Source organism: Cyprinodon tularosa, unplaced genomic scaffold (genome assembly GCF_016077235.1).
Source record: "Cyprinodon tularosa strain WSP-4 unplaced genomic scaffold, ASM1607723v1 ctg744, whole genome shotgun sequence".
NCBI classification, from domain to species: domain Eukaryota; kingdom Metazoa; phylum Chordata; class Actinopteri; order Cyprinodontiformes; family Cyprinodontidae; genus Cyprinodon; species Cyprinodon tularosa.
The window spans coordinates 113,134-130,761 of record NW_024039501.1 but is presented as its reverse complement, the minus strand read 5'-3'; the positions used below and the strand labels follow the sequence as shown (position 1 = coordinate 130,761).

The following is a 17,628-nucleotide window of genomic DNA, read 5'->3' as shown; positions in this document are numbered from 1 at the left end:
AAACAACAAAGATGGCGCCGGCAACGCTTGTGGGTCGTTTTCAGCGAATGTCGGTGATTTTAAAGTAATTTTGAATGATAAATATTTTTTTTTTTTTATGATCATTGCCCGGCGGGCAAATGCAATGAAATTTGTTCTCTCCCGACAATAAAAACTACTTGCCCCGGGAGATCGGGCGATGGTTAACATCGAGCCCTGTACTGTAATCTTTGTTAGTCTCGTTTTCCTTTTCCTATTTTTATTAAAACATAAAAGAACAAAACAGGATCTTAGATATTATTTCAGGTTTTGCCCAAACAACCTTTAAAGTAGCTCTGTTAATTTCCATAATCTGCTTCCTGTTAGGGATGGAGTAAAGCGTAGACAGAAGGTGTAATATTTTAGGAAGTATTGTCATTTTCTTTAGGAACCATATGAGGATCTTCATCCAACTACCATCTTTATCTTCAAAATGCTTAAACAATGCGTTCACATTCTTGTTATGAAGTTGACAAATCTTTGGCATAATGTGAGCCCTCCAGGCCTCCAGGTTCACAGAATAAGACTCGTCCGCTCCTGTGGTTTTCCGTTCTCGGAGTTTAACCAGGGACCCCAAAATCAGTCCGAATTCTTCAACACCGTTAATGAATGCTGGGATCGATTTTGTTGGATCAGTTGGAGTCAAAAGAGCGTAATCTGCATAAAGCAGAACTTCCTTTAGACTTTCAACTAAACTTTATTTATAAAGCCCTTTAAAACAGCCACAGCTGTAACAAAGTGCTGTACATATCAGGTAAAGTTAGAGTTGTATAAAAACAATACAGAAGTTTAAAGGAATAAAGCAAATATAATAAAATGAAATACAGTAGAAGGCATTAAAATCGCTCTTCCCAGCTGAACAGCAGCCGAATGGCAAACCCACTTCCCTGCAACTCCCAACAATCCCCTCCAACTTCCAGCCACTGGAATTACCTCCTCTTGCATATTTTTTTTACTCTTGACCTCAGACTTTCACTGAATTAAGGGTCTGACTAGGAGATGATGCTTCGTTTTAGATCTTAATGTCCACAAATCATGACATTAAAAATGAGTTGTAGGAGCCAAGGATCCATCGAGGAAAGTGTAAATGATTCAAAACTGATAAAACCAAATAAAAAAACCATGAAAATAATCCACAAATCCAAAAACAGAGTGGGTTTCATGCTATGTTAAAAGCCAAAGAATTAAAAAAATCAGGTCAGCTGACCAGAGCCACCGAGTGAGGTCTAGAAGCACAAGATCTATATCCAGCCGTTCAGCAAAGATGCTGCTACATGGCTGCACATCTGATTTTGGCATCTGACCAATTAGATGAGCCCTTGAATGATAGATTACCTGCTGGAAATTAAGCTGAGAAAAAAAAAAGTCAAGAAAAAAAGGAAAAAGGCTAATTGAAAAGTAAAAAAATAAGTTAATAAGCCTAGTTAACAATTATATTTTGGTTTATAAACTAAAAAATGTAAGTAACAGTATCAGGATTAAAGCCTCTAAGGTTATATTGGACCAAATAAAATGTGTTTCTTTCACACTCAGAGTTTTTTTCCATGAATTTCTTATAGAAGCACTTTTATTCTTTTTCTTAATATATTCGGGCAAGTTGGCGTTTCTTCTTATTAAATTGACATTCATTTTTTCCATCAAAATATCCATATTTTTTATGTTACAAAGGTAATAAGGTCTTGTCCTGGATTCCAAAAACACTATTGGCTTGAAAGTTAGATTTTTAAAGTATTTCCCTGAGCGTCCTACAAAGAGTTGAAAGGCATGCGGCCGTATTTTGCACCAACTGCAGACGTTCAATGGAGGACTGGCTCACCCCAAAATAAAGTGCGTTACAGTAGTTCACCCGAGATGTAATAAAGGCATTGATTACGGTTTGAAAGTGCTGCTGTGCAGGAAAAAGGTTTGACTTTGACCACCTGTCTGGGATGATGTAGAAGAGCTGAACTTTATACTAGAGAGTTGATTTAATGATCCAATTTATAATCGCTGCCCACCTTAAAACCCAAATTTGAGATGAAAGTGGCGCCATCTTGAACCTGTCCTCTGATACCCGGGGTCTGTCACTAATGGTTCAACAGCCAATGCCAAAAGTTTGGGGTGAAATGAATATTACATTATTAATGAGCATCTTTATTACATGGTATTGAAATGATGAAGGAGTTTTCTATAAATTAGAACCAGTCCGGGGCATCGGTAGGCCTCTCAGGCTGTTAGACGTATCGTCTGGCAGGTCATAATTACCGATGCCCTGCGAGCCCTCCATCCTTACTCCATCCATTAAAGGCCAGAAAGCCATTTCCTTAATGAGCGCTAGAAAGGCCTCTGCTCCTGCTTAGCTTCTGGTTTTCATGTCAGCGTTGCATAGGTAAACCTGCTGTCATGTTTTCTCAGCCGACCTCATTGCCTGTCTACCGGCTGAGTCATGTTTCTGTTCATGTTCTAACATTCCACTCTTTTCTCTTTTTCTTCCCCTTTTCCGTTTTGGACAATCCAGAGGGGAACGGAGGGGTTCTGGAAGTCCGTAGCGCAGTATGTGCCTCGGGACCCAACAGAGATGAGAATCCTCAATCCATACTTCATCTACGAGGCTGCGTTCCACTTCATAGGCCTGCCGTTCAACAACGGGTTAATGGGCAAAGGGGTAAGAGGAGCATTCACATCTGTATCCACCAGTATCACACTGCTTTCACTCGACACTGGTTTCGCTGGCCAACAAGGCGGCGCCACAGTTCCTGTACTAAAAACAGTAAAGTCAAACCTGCTATCAGTGATTTCCATACAGCTCTAAACTCATTAGCAAAGCTAGAAATTGAAGTTTGGAGTTAATTTAAGAGGATTTTCACTCCTGGTTCAGTTTCAATAACAAACTGGAGAACGTCCACAACAGAGGCGTAGCCAGAGAACTTTAATATGGGTGGCGAGTCAGTAACCAGGGTTCCCGCGGGTCCTTAAAAAGTCTTAAAAGGCATTGAATTCTTCAAAAATAAAACTAAGGCCTTAATTGGTATTAAAATGTCTTAAATCAGTCTGTCGTAGGTCTTATTTTTTAAAACATCATAAATAGGATTATTTTTATCACGATTTATTTTTGTAATCTAAATAAAACGTTAAAATTAAAAAAATTTGTATTTTTTTTTTTTTATAAAAGAAAAAATAGTGGCTCTCCATTATTGGTTCCGTCCCGATAGCGGAACCAATAAAGCGTTGTTGCGGCCGGGACATTTGGGAGATGCACCATTAACTTCTTGTCTGGAAAATATGAGCAAGTGCAAATGTAACCAAAAGAGTTTCCTCCATGGCTAAAACCAGGGAACATACATGAGGCTCAGTGGATTTAGTGCAAGAAGTGATTCAAGCTCAGAACGATGGGAATTAAGGCAGTGGAGTCGCACATGCGAAGCGCGAAACACAAAGCGTCAAAATGGAGTTACGGAGAAACAGCCGGTATTTCTCAGTTTAGTTCCACCCTTGTCTCTGCAACGCCTCCACTTATCACCAAATCAAACATACTAAGAAAACCATACAAAGAAAAATAGCTGCAAAAAAGACTTAGCACTGGTTATGTTGGGGCTTTAAAACTGATTTGTTTTGTTCCCTGCTAAAACAAAGTTTGTGAATTCAGTTAAATAATTGTTAAAATATATCTGTCATTTGTGTGTTTTTAGCTTTCTTCCTGTATGGGAAGCTTTTCAACATTTGAAACATTAGTGCAGTGGTTTATGTTAAAATAAACCTTTGGGTTAAGTTGGAGCAAGCAGGTTTTTCTTGTGTTGTGAATTTGGTCTTAATTTTTTATTTCAAGTGGCATTAAAAAGTCTTAAAAAGTCTTGAATTTAACTTGCCTTATGCTGTAGGAACCCTGATAACTAATGCACACTGACCCTGAAATCCTACATCCTCTGTTACCGCCTTGCCCCACTGCGCCCCAGACCACCTGCACAAAGCGAAGCCTGCAGCAGCGGTCACAGATTAGCGGGCCGCGGTCCACATCCGGAGCCTCCTGATTAAAAACATTTATAAATTACCGCATGTTGTCAAACGACAGTCTAACTTCACTTGCGCCGCTTCTCCTGTTAATATGGTAAAGCTCTCCGGAGCGTCCGGCTCCAGGCTGCACGTGATCCAAATAAGCCAATGAGCTGTCAGTCTGGGTTGCTGCTGCTAGCTTCTTTTATGCTGCGTTCACACCGGACACAGCAGGCGCGGCAGAAGCAGCAATTTTACATGCAAATTCAATGGTTGACGTGTGTCAAGGTGCAGCAAAAGGTCCTGCAGCGCGTTTTGAGCAGCTGCTGCTCAAGATAGAAAAATTTTACTTTTGCTGCTCGACGCGCCACGTCAAGCAATCAGAGAATCTAATCTGGGAGCTGGCAGGGAGACAGACACATCACTGCTGACACAGAGCGCTATGATCACTCCTCTGAAACAATTTATTAACGCCTAAATTAGCTTAAAATGTAGAAACCTGCCGGCAAAACATGTTCGCTTTTATTATCCTGGTGCCTGCAGTTTAGATTACGTACATGAAAACCGCTTCCAGCCGCCGCAGCAATCCGCGAGGAGGCGACCGGGCCAGAGGCTGCTGTTGAATGGGATTCCTACTGACAGTATGTGGAGGTCTGAGCGGCTCCGACAGAAAAAATATTGGAAGGCAGGATGATAATCTGAATGAACTGACTGCAATGATTACGTTTTCAGGTGGATTTTCCCACTTAAAAACATCTTAAAACTACTTTATTACCATGGATCAAAGCAAAGACAGCTGCCAGGCAAATAGAGGATAGGGTAGCTCTGCCCAACACGCGCCAAACCCACTTTAGCACCGCGCAGCCAGAGCAGCAAAGCTGCTTCAGCCTCGCGTCAGAACTAAACTTCTACAAGCATCAAAAATGAAGAAGACGATGGGAAAGAGCTCACAAATGTTTAATAAGTTTAAACATTCCAATGAGAGTATTACTGCTGCCACCTTCTGTATTAGAGGGCCACCTCTGGGCCCCCTCCAGCTCCGCCTCTGGTCCACAGACCAACAGAACATTAATGAACTCTAAGTTGAAGAAGAAAAACTAGTGGATGGCCTTTCAGGAAGAACAGGGTTCTATATACTGAAGAGGAGAGAATATTCTCAATCATATTCTGATGTTTTTATGACATTAAAAACACCGTCAGAGGATAATATATGATTAACGGTTGTGTTTGCCTGAAAAAGACAACAGAACGCAGAAAAGTGTTTATATGGTTTATGGATATAAACACTTATGGTAAGTGTTTATATCCATAAACACTTGTATTGGGAGTGTTCATGTACCCATAACACTTATGGACATAATAGCAGACTGGGATTCAGTTGTAAATATTGTGTTTCTATTATTATTGCTTCTCTTTGGCGCTTTTCTGTTTGCTTCCTCGCTCTGCAGTGCTGACAGAGGGACACATTAAAGATGATTTTATCATAAAACCACCGTTTCTGTGTTGGTAAACCATCGAGTCATTTTATTTTCAATCTCTCCTCTTCATTTCTGAGAAAATTCCTCTTTAATATCTTTAAGCAGCGGAGCGTAGATGAGCTGGTAAATGTCATTTAGGGCTGAAACGATTAATTTCACTAATTATTATTAATCAACTCTTAAAATAATCATCACACTGCAAAAACGATCTAGAAATAAGTAAAAATTTCTTAAATTAAGTGTATTCACCCTTAATTTGAGCAGGTAAATGAGATAGTTTGCCAATGGAATGAGTATTTTTACTCTTAAAATAAGAAAATAAGATAACATACACTTAAAATAAAAAAAATGCAATTGTGTTTTTTCTTATTTTAAGTGTAAATTGTCTTGTTCCATTGGCAAAATGTCTCTTTTACCTCCTCAATTCAAAAACAAATGCACTTATTTTAAGAAAAAATGACTTATCTAGATTTAGATTTTTTGCAATGCAACGAATTTTGTTATCGGAATCAAATTGTGACTTAAAGCACACAAAGTCTAAAACGTAATTAGCTGAAAGAGCAATCTACTTAATGCAGAAATTGTGACAAATTTTGAAGATTATATACAATTGTTAGGGTTGTTAATTTTCCCCAACTTTAACCTATAAAAAATGAAACAGACAGTGTCAGATTTTTCCTGAAATGCTTTGCAAAGGGGAATCCTTGCTAGGCTTTTTATTGAGCAGTCAACACATTACAAAAAAGTCAGAATTCTGACTTTTTTCCCATACTATACTGAAATAAAATTAGAAAATCAGTTAACTTTTAATTTTTCAGTGGCCCTAATCTTCTTCCGTACATATATACAAATAAACAAAACAAAAAACACAAACAAACCTTTCTACATTTATCTCTACACCTTCTGAAAATAATTTCTTTGTGCATTTTTTTGAAAAGGAATATGTTTGGGCATCGCTTTAGGTTCTCATTTAGTTTGTTCCACTTAACTCCACGAATTGATAAACATAATCTTTTCTATGTTGTTCTACATCTATTAGTCTTAAAATTTCCCCTTCCCCTTAAATCGCACCCTCCATCATTAGTTGCAGCCCTACAATTTCCCAAATCTTTATTTAGAATTGTCGATTTATTAATAAAGTTTGTTTTAAGATGAATGGTAAAGCTGATCGATGGCTGTATTTTCATTTTTTCCATAACCCGGCTGTCCCAGCATGTGTTGCTGCTACGCAGGCCTTGTTTGTGCTGTTGAGGGGCTGCAGGGGAGTATTGTTAGAAAATCAGAGGGGGCATGAGGAGCACATCACCCCGACTCTGCCCTCTGGGGCTACCAGAACTCCCGGGCGTCAAACTCGCCCGGCCGCCACATGTGTTCAACATCTGCTTGTGTGTGTGAAGGAGGAGATAATGAGTTTGTGTTCACATCGCTGTGTTGAACAATTCAGGCTGCAGACATGTATGATTTAGCACATCATACCCCCCCCATGCTGAGTGTTTATGCACATGGAAATTAATGGGGATATCTATTTGTTATGCAAGTGTTTATGTTGAGTGTGTGTGTGTAAAATAAGGGCGATTAGAAGCATGCAGCGCAGCAGGAGGTTAGCCAGCTGCTGGTGCAGCTCCAGCAACCCTGAGGGCTGCAAATCAGGGTAATGATTTAAATGGGGCCTCCTTACACTCTCTCTTCTCCACCTGCATGTTTTTTTCAAAGCAGACACGTTTTTTTTTTTTTTTTTTGCCTGATTCTTGGTGCTATGTCCACTCCCTCAATCATGCAAACAAAGCGTCTGTGGAGCCAGAGTCTCTGGCAGCCTGGGGCGGTTAGGAAGCACACTTCAGCCCCGTTCATCACCGCGGCCGTGGGTCTGCAAGGGTCACATCTTTAAGGTAATAGTTAATCACCAAGTGCTCCGATTCAGTTAGCAGCAGCAGAGCAGAACAAAGCCAGAGGTGCACAGCAGGCAAAGAAGCATATTTGGCTGCTTGATTAAGGCAGAAATCATTGTCATAATAATTTTGGGTCCAAAACGGAAACAGAAATGTCCTTTTTAAGGTAAACTTTCCACAACCTGATAAATGGTGTGAAAAACGCGCTTTCTGGGTTTAAAAAGCAAAGTTTTATCTGAGCGCTTTAGTCCTCGAACACGAAGAAGTCATGACTGCTGCGTCTCTGATCCCGCTGTGGCCGCTTCACTCCTTGGTTTGCAGGATTTATGACCGATTTGCATGAAACTATTTCCTAAAGAGGGTCGGGTGAAGTCGGGTGTTTGTGATTAACTTTTGATGACAGTCCAGGTCTCGATGCGGGACTTTTATTTTTGTGCTTATCCAGCCTTTTTCTAAGGCATGCATTCTGCTCATGCTAACATACCCCTGCTTAATGTGTGTGGTGACCACTTCTCTGTTTTTACTGCAGAACATTCCAACTTTGGGAACCGTTGCTATAACGATGGCGCTGCATAACTGTGACGAGGTGGCGGTGGCTGGTTTTGGCTACGACATGACATCTCCTCACGCTCCTCTGCACTACTACGAGAATGTCAAGATGTCCGCCATTAAAGAGGTGCGTCGCCCCCTTTTGTGTTTGCATTTTGGAAATGACAAAGAATTTGTGGGTTTCTTTTTTTTATTATTGATGCAAAAATAGAAGAGAAAATGCTTTAACTCATCCTGTTTGGCCTCAGAATAGAAATACGTGTTTAGAGACGCATATTTGACAGGAAAACTATATTTCAAATAAATGGAGTTTATTCATAAAGTTCTAATCAGATGCATTAGTTAAAAACCTTTAACTTAACCAACGCAACACACCACAACAAATCATTGACTTCACAAAGAAAATGAATATCCGCCACTAGGGGTGTGGGGAAAGATTGTTTCGGCAATATATCGTTATTTTCGGCTCCCTGATATAATATCGATATTTCAGTTCCTAATATCGATAAAGAAAAATAAAATACTTGACGGAAAATGTCAGAATCCTAAAATGTCCGTTCCTAAAACTAATACGTTCGCGGTGATTTAATGAATTTAGTGTTAATCAGTAAAAAATGTAAAATAATTATTTTCGTCACGATCACTGAGTCTGGGAGCGGCCATTTTTGCCCTCTCCCAACTCCCAGTAACGCCTCACTCCCAGAGGTGTCAGGTAACAAAGTACAAATACTTCATTACTGTACTTAAGTACACTTTTTAGGTATATATACTTTACTCTATTACTTATTTTTCTTCCTACTTCTGACTTCTACTTGTTACATTTTCACACAAGTATCGTTACTTTATATTCCTTACATTTTTAAATCAAACGTTACTCGTTACTCTTGGCTTCGGTTTAATGTTTCTAAATATTTATTTCCCGTCATGTGCTCCATCCAATGCAGATCATTGGCTCCACCCACATCTGGTGAAAACTAGTGTGATTGGATGAGTCATAGAACGCAAACACTCATTGGTTAGCTAAAGGAAATCATCAGAAGCAAGCAGGTGTTCTTCAAAATGCTAACGTGAATTGTCTATGCCATGCTACAATGTGGGATTCAGAAAAAGATGTTGAAATGTCAACATCTTACATCATACAGCACTGGGACTTGATCAACAGCCGATACCGCACCGTGACGTCACAAACCGGTAGGTGGCAGTAGTGTTCTTTGACAAACATGGATGCCTCCAGTAAAGCACATTCACATGAAAATTACTCTGAATTAAAAACACTGATCATTTATTGAACAGTTTGGAATAATTTCATATTTAAAGAACTTTTAGAAGTTTGAATTCTGACCAAACTTTTCTTTTAAAAGTTTCAAACTCTTTGTTAGATCCATGTATGAAACCCTAATTATTTATTAATTAAGAGTCGTTGTGGAAATCTCAGAAAGCCGCTCCGTAGCAGGATGGAGCGCCGTAGTTTAGAAGAATATATATAAATATTTTGCGAACTCGGTCCGGAGATCAGTAGCAAAATCGGTGTTTCTTTAGAGATGAAAGTTGAGGCTTTAATCTCCAGTGATGTTATCAGATATGAGTGATTCTTCCTGTCTGATATCCTCATTGCTTTGTGTTCGGCCTTCAGAGAGAACTAACAGGTGAATAAAAGAAAGAACTGATAAATCTCATGCTGTCACTTTTCAAAGAGGGAAAAAAAACAAGCAGCAGACTGAATGGTTGGAGATCTTTCATCAGTGGTAATAACACTGCACGCCGTTTGATCACTCCCAGCACAATCAGTCAGTCTTTCTCTGTGTGTTTACGCTGGGATGCAGGGGAATTGGAGATGTCACCCGTGCGCTGATGAGTGTAAACCATGAGCTCAGTATGATGATAACCTTCGTCTAAACTCCCGCGTGAACTTTCACGGTTTATTATCGCCGTCTTCTTCCACACTCGTCTGCTTCAGGAGGCTAAATAAATGGAAAGGCTTTTGTTTGGGAGACGAAGCCAAACTGCAGCCGCTCAGGTTTAATGTTTGCTCCTCAGGAGCCACACAGCTGTGAAGCTATGGAGTCAATGTTCGTACATTATTGTTGCAAGCGAACATTTGAAGAAAAAAATGAAATCCAGAATTTAAATTTTAAAAAACAGTTTATTAAGAAGAAGAAAAAAAATTGCAGATTTTGTTTTTTTTACATTTCCTTTCTTCTGGAGTGAAATCAAAGGCACATTTCTATTTCTAACTAGACGGAGGTTAGCAGCAATATTTTTGTGTTTTTATAGGGTTTTAAGTGAAGGAAATATGATCCAGAAAACACAATTTTTCAAGGATCCAATTCAGAAAACTCTTTAAACTGCAACACAAAAATTTAAAAGAAATTTTTTTGAAAATATCAAATATGTAAAAAAAAAAAGAAAAAAAAAAGAAATGAAATATAGAAAATTTTTGCATTATTGCAACAGCAAAGTTATTCTCAGAACTTTTTTTAAATTAAAATGTTTTTTAAAGTTTAATTTCTGGATTACATTTTTTTTTTTTCACTTTGCAGAACTTGTTCTTGGCTTGCAATGGAATAATGGAAGAAAATTGACTCCATAGATTCACAGCTATGTGATTCCCGAGGAGTAAATATTAGAGTTAGACCTAACGATTATTTTCCAAATTAATTAATCTGTCGATTATTCTTTTGATTATTGATCAAGTATCCAAAGATTCGTAAAATAATATTTAGTACAAAATTACAATCGGTGAAACAAAACTTTTCAACTTGAGGAGTTCTGGATAAAGCAGATTAAGAGATGAAAAAAAATTTTTTTTATCTTAAAGTCGTAGAGACGTCATATGTAAATATCAAATCATTCTGGCTTAATCTTAAACAAATTTAGAACATTTCTATTTTAAAAAAAATCCTGTCTTAAAATCTGTGTTTCTCTCATTATCTTCTGCAGGCCAGTTAGTTCTACGTCAGCCTGAACACCTAAATTCATCCAATCATATATCAACGGTCATCTGTCAATCAAATGTTTTCGGTCATAGCATCTTGATTCATGTGTCGCAGCTAATATACGCAATGGTTGAAATCCGAATCCTTTTCTTTCCCATTGAGTTGCGTCCCAGTGTTCACGGGGATGGACTTCTGTGTCTTCGGCAGGCGTAGAGCTAACAGAACTGGCAGCGTTGCGAGGCAAGGGCTCAAACATGTACGGCTGGAAGCCTTCTACACCAAACCAAGCTTCTGCCGCCCTGGCGTCCTCTTCCACAACATCTTCATCCCGCTTTCCTCCTCTAAATAAATGGATGACGGAGGAGACTCATCCACGACCTCCGACACTAAACTCTCCTCCTCTTGCATGTTTCCGCTGTCCATAGCGTTCCTTGACAGCGTCGTTTCTAAGTCACCAATTTAGTGCTACTTGGTCCCAATGGAATTTCCCATTGGAAACCTGCTAGCACTAAGTTGCTAACTAGTTGGCAAGATGCTTCCAACAAACCGGCTACAATCAAACCTGCTTGCAAACCTTCCGCCACAACAATCCCGCCCCCTTGATAATCGACCAATCACATTCACTTTATTCACTCGTGTAAAGTCGGGCACCACTCGGGAGAAGTCGGAAATGCAACGGTTGGAACAGCCGCTTCCCTACGACTTTAAATGTCAAATGTTTATGCATTTTTTTTTTAATTACTGCTCTAAGTGGGTCGTTCTGTCAGCTAAAAGCATGTTTTAGAGTCTCTATAGTCCAGTTAACGATTATCCATTACTAAATAGTTGATGATTATTTCAATAATCGATTAATCTGATTGTTTTTGCGTAATAAATATTAAATCTATGACTGGCTGTAGTTTTACAAACATTCGGGATTGCATTCTTTTTCTCATTTTTGTCCAAAACTTGTTCTTTGCAATAATAATGGAACAAAATACCCTCCATAATGAACGATCTGCTGAGGCTGGAGCTGATCAGAAATGCTGGGATCCCACCAACTGTTTTAAATGTTTTAAACCAACATGGCGCTCCAAGGTAACCCCAGGCTTCTGAAAGCCGTTTATAGCTGATGGCGTTTTCAGTTCATCCAGCTGTTTCAAAACAGATGATGTGTATCAGAGTAAAAGGTGATAAAGATCAGCATTGCTGCCATCCAGCTCCGTCTTTTATGCTTGATAAAGCTCGCTGTACCTGCATTCCTCTCTGCTCTCTAGGCTTTTCATCTCCAGGATCGTCACCTGGACGCCTTATTAGAAAGTCAAAATGTCATTTTTATTTAAGCTGTTGCTTAGAATGATAAACGCAAAAACATCGGTTTCTGAACTGTAGAGTAAACTGAACTTTGCTTCTGCTCTAAAACGCTGCTGCATGTGGTCCTGAAATTTAAGGAAACTGTTACATTGATTAAAAATATTTTTTTTTTTTATAAAGAGGTGAGAGAGATACGCTGCGCTTACCTGCTCTGTTTGCCCCTCGTTATTTAGTTTTAGTGAGGTTCAAAGAGGATCACTGCTTTATCCCTTTTCTGTCCTGAACTCCTATCATGGGGAAAGTTTCTATTTTATTGTTTCATTGTTTTCGCTCCAGTCTGTCCTGCTTAATATAAACGCGATGTGCGACTCCAAACGGATTCTTTTGTATTTTCTCCCAAAGCGGATATTTTACTTTGAAACCACGTCTCTCTTCCTGTCCGACCAATGAAATTGTTGCTGAATTGCTGCATCGTCTGACTAAAATAGACCTGGCCTCTAGTCGTAGCTACGCTGCCCCCTGCAGGAAATCGTGTCATGTGTGATCATTCCCATTAGCTCCATTTACCATTTTGAAACTGTGCCTAGATCGGTCCGAGCACGGTAACTGAGATTACTGTTGAGTGTAAATGGTATGCAGAACAGAACTGGCCGTACCAGACACAACTGAACCGCGCTAACATGGTAATAGTTCATCAGAATGGCTCGGCGCTGGTTTAATTCTGGTGCGGTTCAGTTCTGGCGCGGTTTAGTTCTGCCCCGGTTTAGTTCTGCCGCGGTTTAGTTTTGGCGCGGTTTAGTTCTGGCGTGGTTTAGTTCTGCCGTGGTTTAGTTCTGCCGCGGTTTAGTTCTGGCTCGGTTTAGTTCTGGCTCGGTTTAGTTCTGGCTCGGTTTAGTTCTGGCGTGGTTTAGTTCTGCCGTGGTTTAGTTCTGCCGCGGTTTAGTTCTGGCTCGGTTTAGTTCTGGCTCGGTTTAGTTCTGGCTCGGTTTAGTTCTGGCTCGGTTTAGTTCTGGCTCGGTTTAGTTCTGGCTCGGTTTAGTTCTGGCTCGGTTTAGTTCTGGCGTGGTTTAGTTCTGCCGTGGTTTAGTTCTGCCGCGGTTTAGTTCTGGCTCGGTTTAGTTCTGGCTCGGTTTAGTTCTGGCTCGGTTTAGTTCTGGCGTGGTTTAGTTCTGCCGTGGTTTAGTTCTGCCGCGGTTTAGTTCTGGCTCGGTTTAGTTCTGGCTCGGTTTAGTTCTGGCTCGGTTTAGTTCTGGCTCGGTTTAGTTCTGGCTCGGTTTAGTTCTGGCTCGGTTTAGTTCTGCCGTGGTTTAGTTCTGGCTCGGTTTAGTTCTGGCTCGGTTTAGTTCTGGCGCGGTTTAGTTCTGGCTCGGTTTAGTTCTGGCTCGGTTTAGTTCTGGCTCGGTTTAGTTCTGGCTCGGTTTAGTTCTGGCGCGGTTTAGTTCTGGCTCGGTTTAGTTCTGCCGTGGTTTAGTTCTGGCTCGGTTTAGTTCTGGCTCGGTTTAGTTCTGGCGCGGTTTAGTTCTGCCGTGGTTTAGTTCTGGCTCGGTTTAGTTCTGGCTCGGTTTAGTTCTGGCTCGGTTTAGTTCTGGCTCGGTTTAGTTCTGGCGCGGTTAGGGCTGGGTACCGAACTTCGGTTCTTTTATGGTACCGACCGAAATGCTTCGGTTCTACAGAGTATCGAAACATGCCTCGTCTTTCGGTACCAAGTTTCGGTGATTGGCTGTAACACTTAACGTGATTGCGTCATCCAGGAAAAATACACAGGTGGTCCCGCCTACAGCCAGGGTTCATGTGTATCTGTTGTGAACTGGTTGCAGCGTCGCGGAACCCCTTTAAAATGCCCCCCAGGTCAAAAGTGCGGCTTCACTTTATTAAGACTGATGCTAATAGTGCGCAATGCAATACATCGCGCACGTAAACAATTTAAGAGCAGAAAGTTGCTCGGTGTTTGACTGCAAGAAGAGCGGACCGCAGCCGGCGCAGCCATCCTCCTCTCAGCAGCCCGTGGGCGGAGCAAAGCCAGACCGGAGTGAATCATGCTGCTTTCAAACTGGACGCAGCAGAAGCAGCAAAATCACGTCTGCTGCTTCCTTTTTTGCTGCTTGTACCAGTTTCTGACGCGCGGCTGAAGAAGCTCTGCTGCTCTGGCTGCGCGGTGCAAAAGTGTGTCTGATGCGCGTTGGGCGGAGCTACTCTATCCTTTATTTGCCTTGCAGCTATATTTGCTGTGATCAGTGGGAATAAAGTAGTTTTATTATGTTTTTAAGCGGGAAAATCCACCTGAAAATTTAATCAGTGCAGTCAGTTCATCCTGCCTTCCAATATTTCTGTGGGAGCCGCTCAGACCCCCACATACCAGCGGTGCGCTGTCAGTAGGATCCCATTCAACGGGCTTGTTTGTCAGACATGGTAATTTTTAAAGGAAAACTGCTAAGTAAAAAGGTCCTCACAATGTAACAGTAAATATTAGACACTGACTTTTTTTATGTAAGAGGAAAAATGTAAATGGAAAAATCAGAGCTTAAAATAAAACTCAAGATTTGTACTTTTTTATGTTGTGTAATTTTCTTTTTCTTTGAATGGATATTAAAAAACTGGTATCGAAAAAAGTATCGTTCAGGAACCGGTATCGAAGTGAAGGTACCGGTATTGGTATCGGAACCGAAAATCTTTGAACAATACCCAGCCCTAGGCGCGGTTTAGTTCTGGCGCGGTTTAGTTCTGGCGCGGTTTAGTTCCGGCGCGGTTTAGTTCCGGTGCGGTTTAGTTCTGCCATGGTTTAGTTCTGCTGCGGTTTAGTTTTGGCACGGTTTAGTTCTGGCGCTGTTTAGTTCTGGCGCGGTTTAGTTCTGCTGCGGTTTAGTTTTGGCACGGTTTAGTTCTGGCGCTGTTTAGTTCTGCCGCGGTTTAGTTCTGCCGCGGTTTAGTTCTGGCTCGGTTCTCAGATAACAAAGAGCGAATGAGCTCACCGCGTCATCCCCCCACAGCCTCCGTAATCATGAAACTTCAGACATTCATAAAATATACTAGCTTCCCGACTGTGCAACACCATTTCAGTGATGATTCTGCTTAGCAGGGTGATGAACCTCAACGTTTTTAATTGTTTCCTGCGTCTGTAAGCCCTGATTAGATCATTGTTTGCCGTATCCGCTTTCCAAACGCCGACTCTGTCAAGGCTGCCTTCTTCGCCTGACTCTCCGCGAAAAAGCAAATACCACAATGACAACAAAACATAACTTCCTGAATGATACGGTTGCCGCCATGTTGGTTTGCTTGTTTACCTCTAGTAAGCAGTAGTACTGTAGATCGCCACTAGGAGGCGAGGAGCCACTTGGTGTGTAAACCGTGGTAAGGAACCAAGCTCGGCACGGTTAACTGATCCAAGCCCGGTCAGAACTCGGCACTGATCGGTTTTCAGAGGGTAAATGGGATTATTGAGTTTCCTACATCCATACATTTTGCACCATACTTCATCCCTGCTGGGGTCGCGAGGGGTGCTGGTGCCATCTTTCTCCAGCCGTCTACGGGCGAGTGGCAGGTTACACCGTGGACAGGTCGGCAGTCTGTTGCCGACTATTGACTTTCAATGAGCGCTAAACGCCACAACCTTGTTCTCGAATCAGATGCAAAATCAGATTCAGTGAGTTCTGGCCTTAAGCCGTAAGGTAGGGAGAAAATCTTAACATGTTTGAAATTCAGTCGGCCGTCGTAAGCTAGTCGTGGGCAAATCGCTCAGTGGGCAAACAAGAATTCTTCTTCCTGTCAGATGAAAACACCTGCATGGCGGGGGTGCGAGTGAAATGGAATTTATTTCAGTAAAACTGACAGACCGTAGTAGCCATGTTAGCTTAGCCATGTCTTTGTCCAAATACGTCGTTTCCTTTTCTTTTTAGGGCTTTAGCACAAAATTGCAAAAATAGCCAAGGCAGCGCGTTTCCCTCTACTGAGCTTCATATTCCTCTGCTACTCATTTGGCTTCTGGATAGACGAGTCCGAGTAGCGCCATCTCACTGCGGAGCTGAGTCCCACCTGGTTTTTAGACGTACAGTGTGAGCAGGTAGATCGCATTATAGCGTCGGGTCATACAGTGTGAGAACAAAAATCGTGAGCTGTGAACTTTTAAACCCTGCGTTTTCGTCGTAAAGTGTGAGCTGTAGCTGCGAGCAACGATTGAAAATATCGTACAGTCGATGCCCGGCTTTACAGAAAATGGCCTCAAAAATCTTTTCTTCAGCAACTGAATGATAACAGAACACATGTATGAGAAAAGCTCAAGGAAACTGATTCATTCTTTAAAGAAAAAAATCTGCAATAAAATTGGTTTCTTTAAATCCGAAGATTCTTTTCGGATTCACTGGATATAAAAGTCTCCATGACATCGTTTGCATTTTTGGAGTTTCTCACTCTACGGCGTCTTTATTGAAGCGGTTCCCAATAATCCTTTATTGGAAACTCAATCTAAAAAAAGAGAATGAAAGAAAAAACACATATATATGATATAAAAAAACTTCTAACGTAAATCTGTTCTTTTTTTGTTTTTCTGCAGTCTTGGACTCACAACATCTCCAAGGAGAAGGAGTTTCTCCGTAAGCTGGTTAAAGCCAACGTTATCACGGATCTCACCAAAGGAATCTGAGTTTAAACCCACAACCTCCCTCTGCCGCTTCCACGGAAGACCGACCTGAAAGCTGGAACGCAGCGAGAACCCCCTCAGGGGGGGGGTTGATGAAAGATGCTCTTGCGTGCCTTCAGAACTGAACCATGACTCAGTAGGACCGGACCTGCCGGCGGCGGCGTGCCAAGCGGCCGCGCCGCTTCAGACGTACTGTATCAGTGTGAGGACGGCGGCCCTGCAGGCTCTCTGCTCCTGGACCCGGGGCGGCGTGTGGGGGACGGGTCGCGCATTAGCAGTGCCAAACGTACCTCGCGCCGGGGAGCCCCCCCACCCCCCTCCTGTTTTGCCTGAATGTATTCTCTTTACTCTGTAAATATCAAAGGTTTGTACTGTGCTTTTTACCGAGCTGCAGTAGCTCCATCACCTCATCCGCCTCCTTCCAATCATCGTGTCATTGAGTCCGAGTCCGTGTCCCGACCCGTTCGCAAATCAATCTTCACCTCCAAACGGAACGTTTCAACATTAATCACCGTCAAAGGCCTGTTTGTGTTGGATGGAGATGTTGTGGTTAGAAAAGTTATAATTGAAAGTGGCCTCATGTTGCAGAGCAGGTTTAGAGCCATTACACCTCCTTATTCATCATGTGTCTCAGCCCCCCCAGCCCTCCTCCCCACCCCAACTACATATCTTCTTCTTCTTCTTCCTTCTCAGCCATGGAGGTCATCTGGCTGCATACCTGAGGTCAGACACCATCAAAGTCTGAAGTTTATAATGAGAAAATGAAGCAACAATCTGTGCAATCGACCTTGTTTAAAATATATATATATATACGTATATATATGTATGTGTGGGTGTGTGTATATGTGTATATATATATATAT

At 41.5% G+C, this 17,628-nt stretch overlaps 1 protein-coding gene across 2 annotated transcripts in view; it reads left to right on the top strand.

Annotated features, from left to right (window-relative positions):
• The window catches only part of st3gal3b (ST3 beta-galactoside alpha-2,3-sialyltransferase 3b), a 108,193-nt gene extending 90,934 nt beyond the window's left edge, over window positions 1-17,259 (top strand). For both annotated transcript variants that reach the window (XM_038269953.1, XM_038269952.1), the window contains 3 exons: window positions 2,516-2,662; window positions 7,884-8,030; window positions 16,679-17,259. In XM_038269953.1, coding sequence (XP_038125881.1) covers window positions 2,516-2,662; window positions 7,884-8,030; window positions 16,679-16,768 — 384 coding nt within the window. In that variant the 3' untranslated portion in view covers window positions 16,769-17,259. The remainder of the gene's footprint in view (window positions 1-2,515; window positions 2,663-7,883; window positions 8,031-16,678) is intronic.
• Window positions 17,260-17,628: the final 369 nt, after the last annotated feature.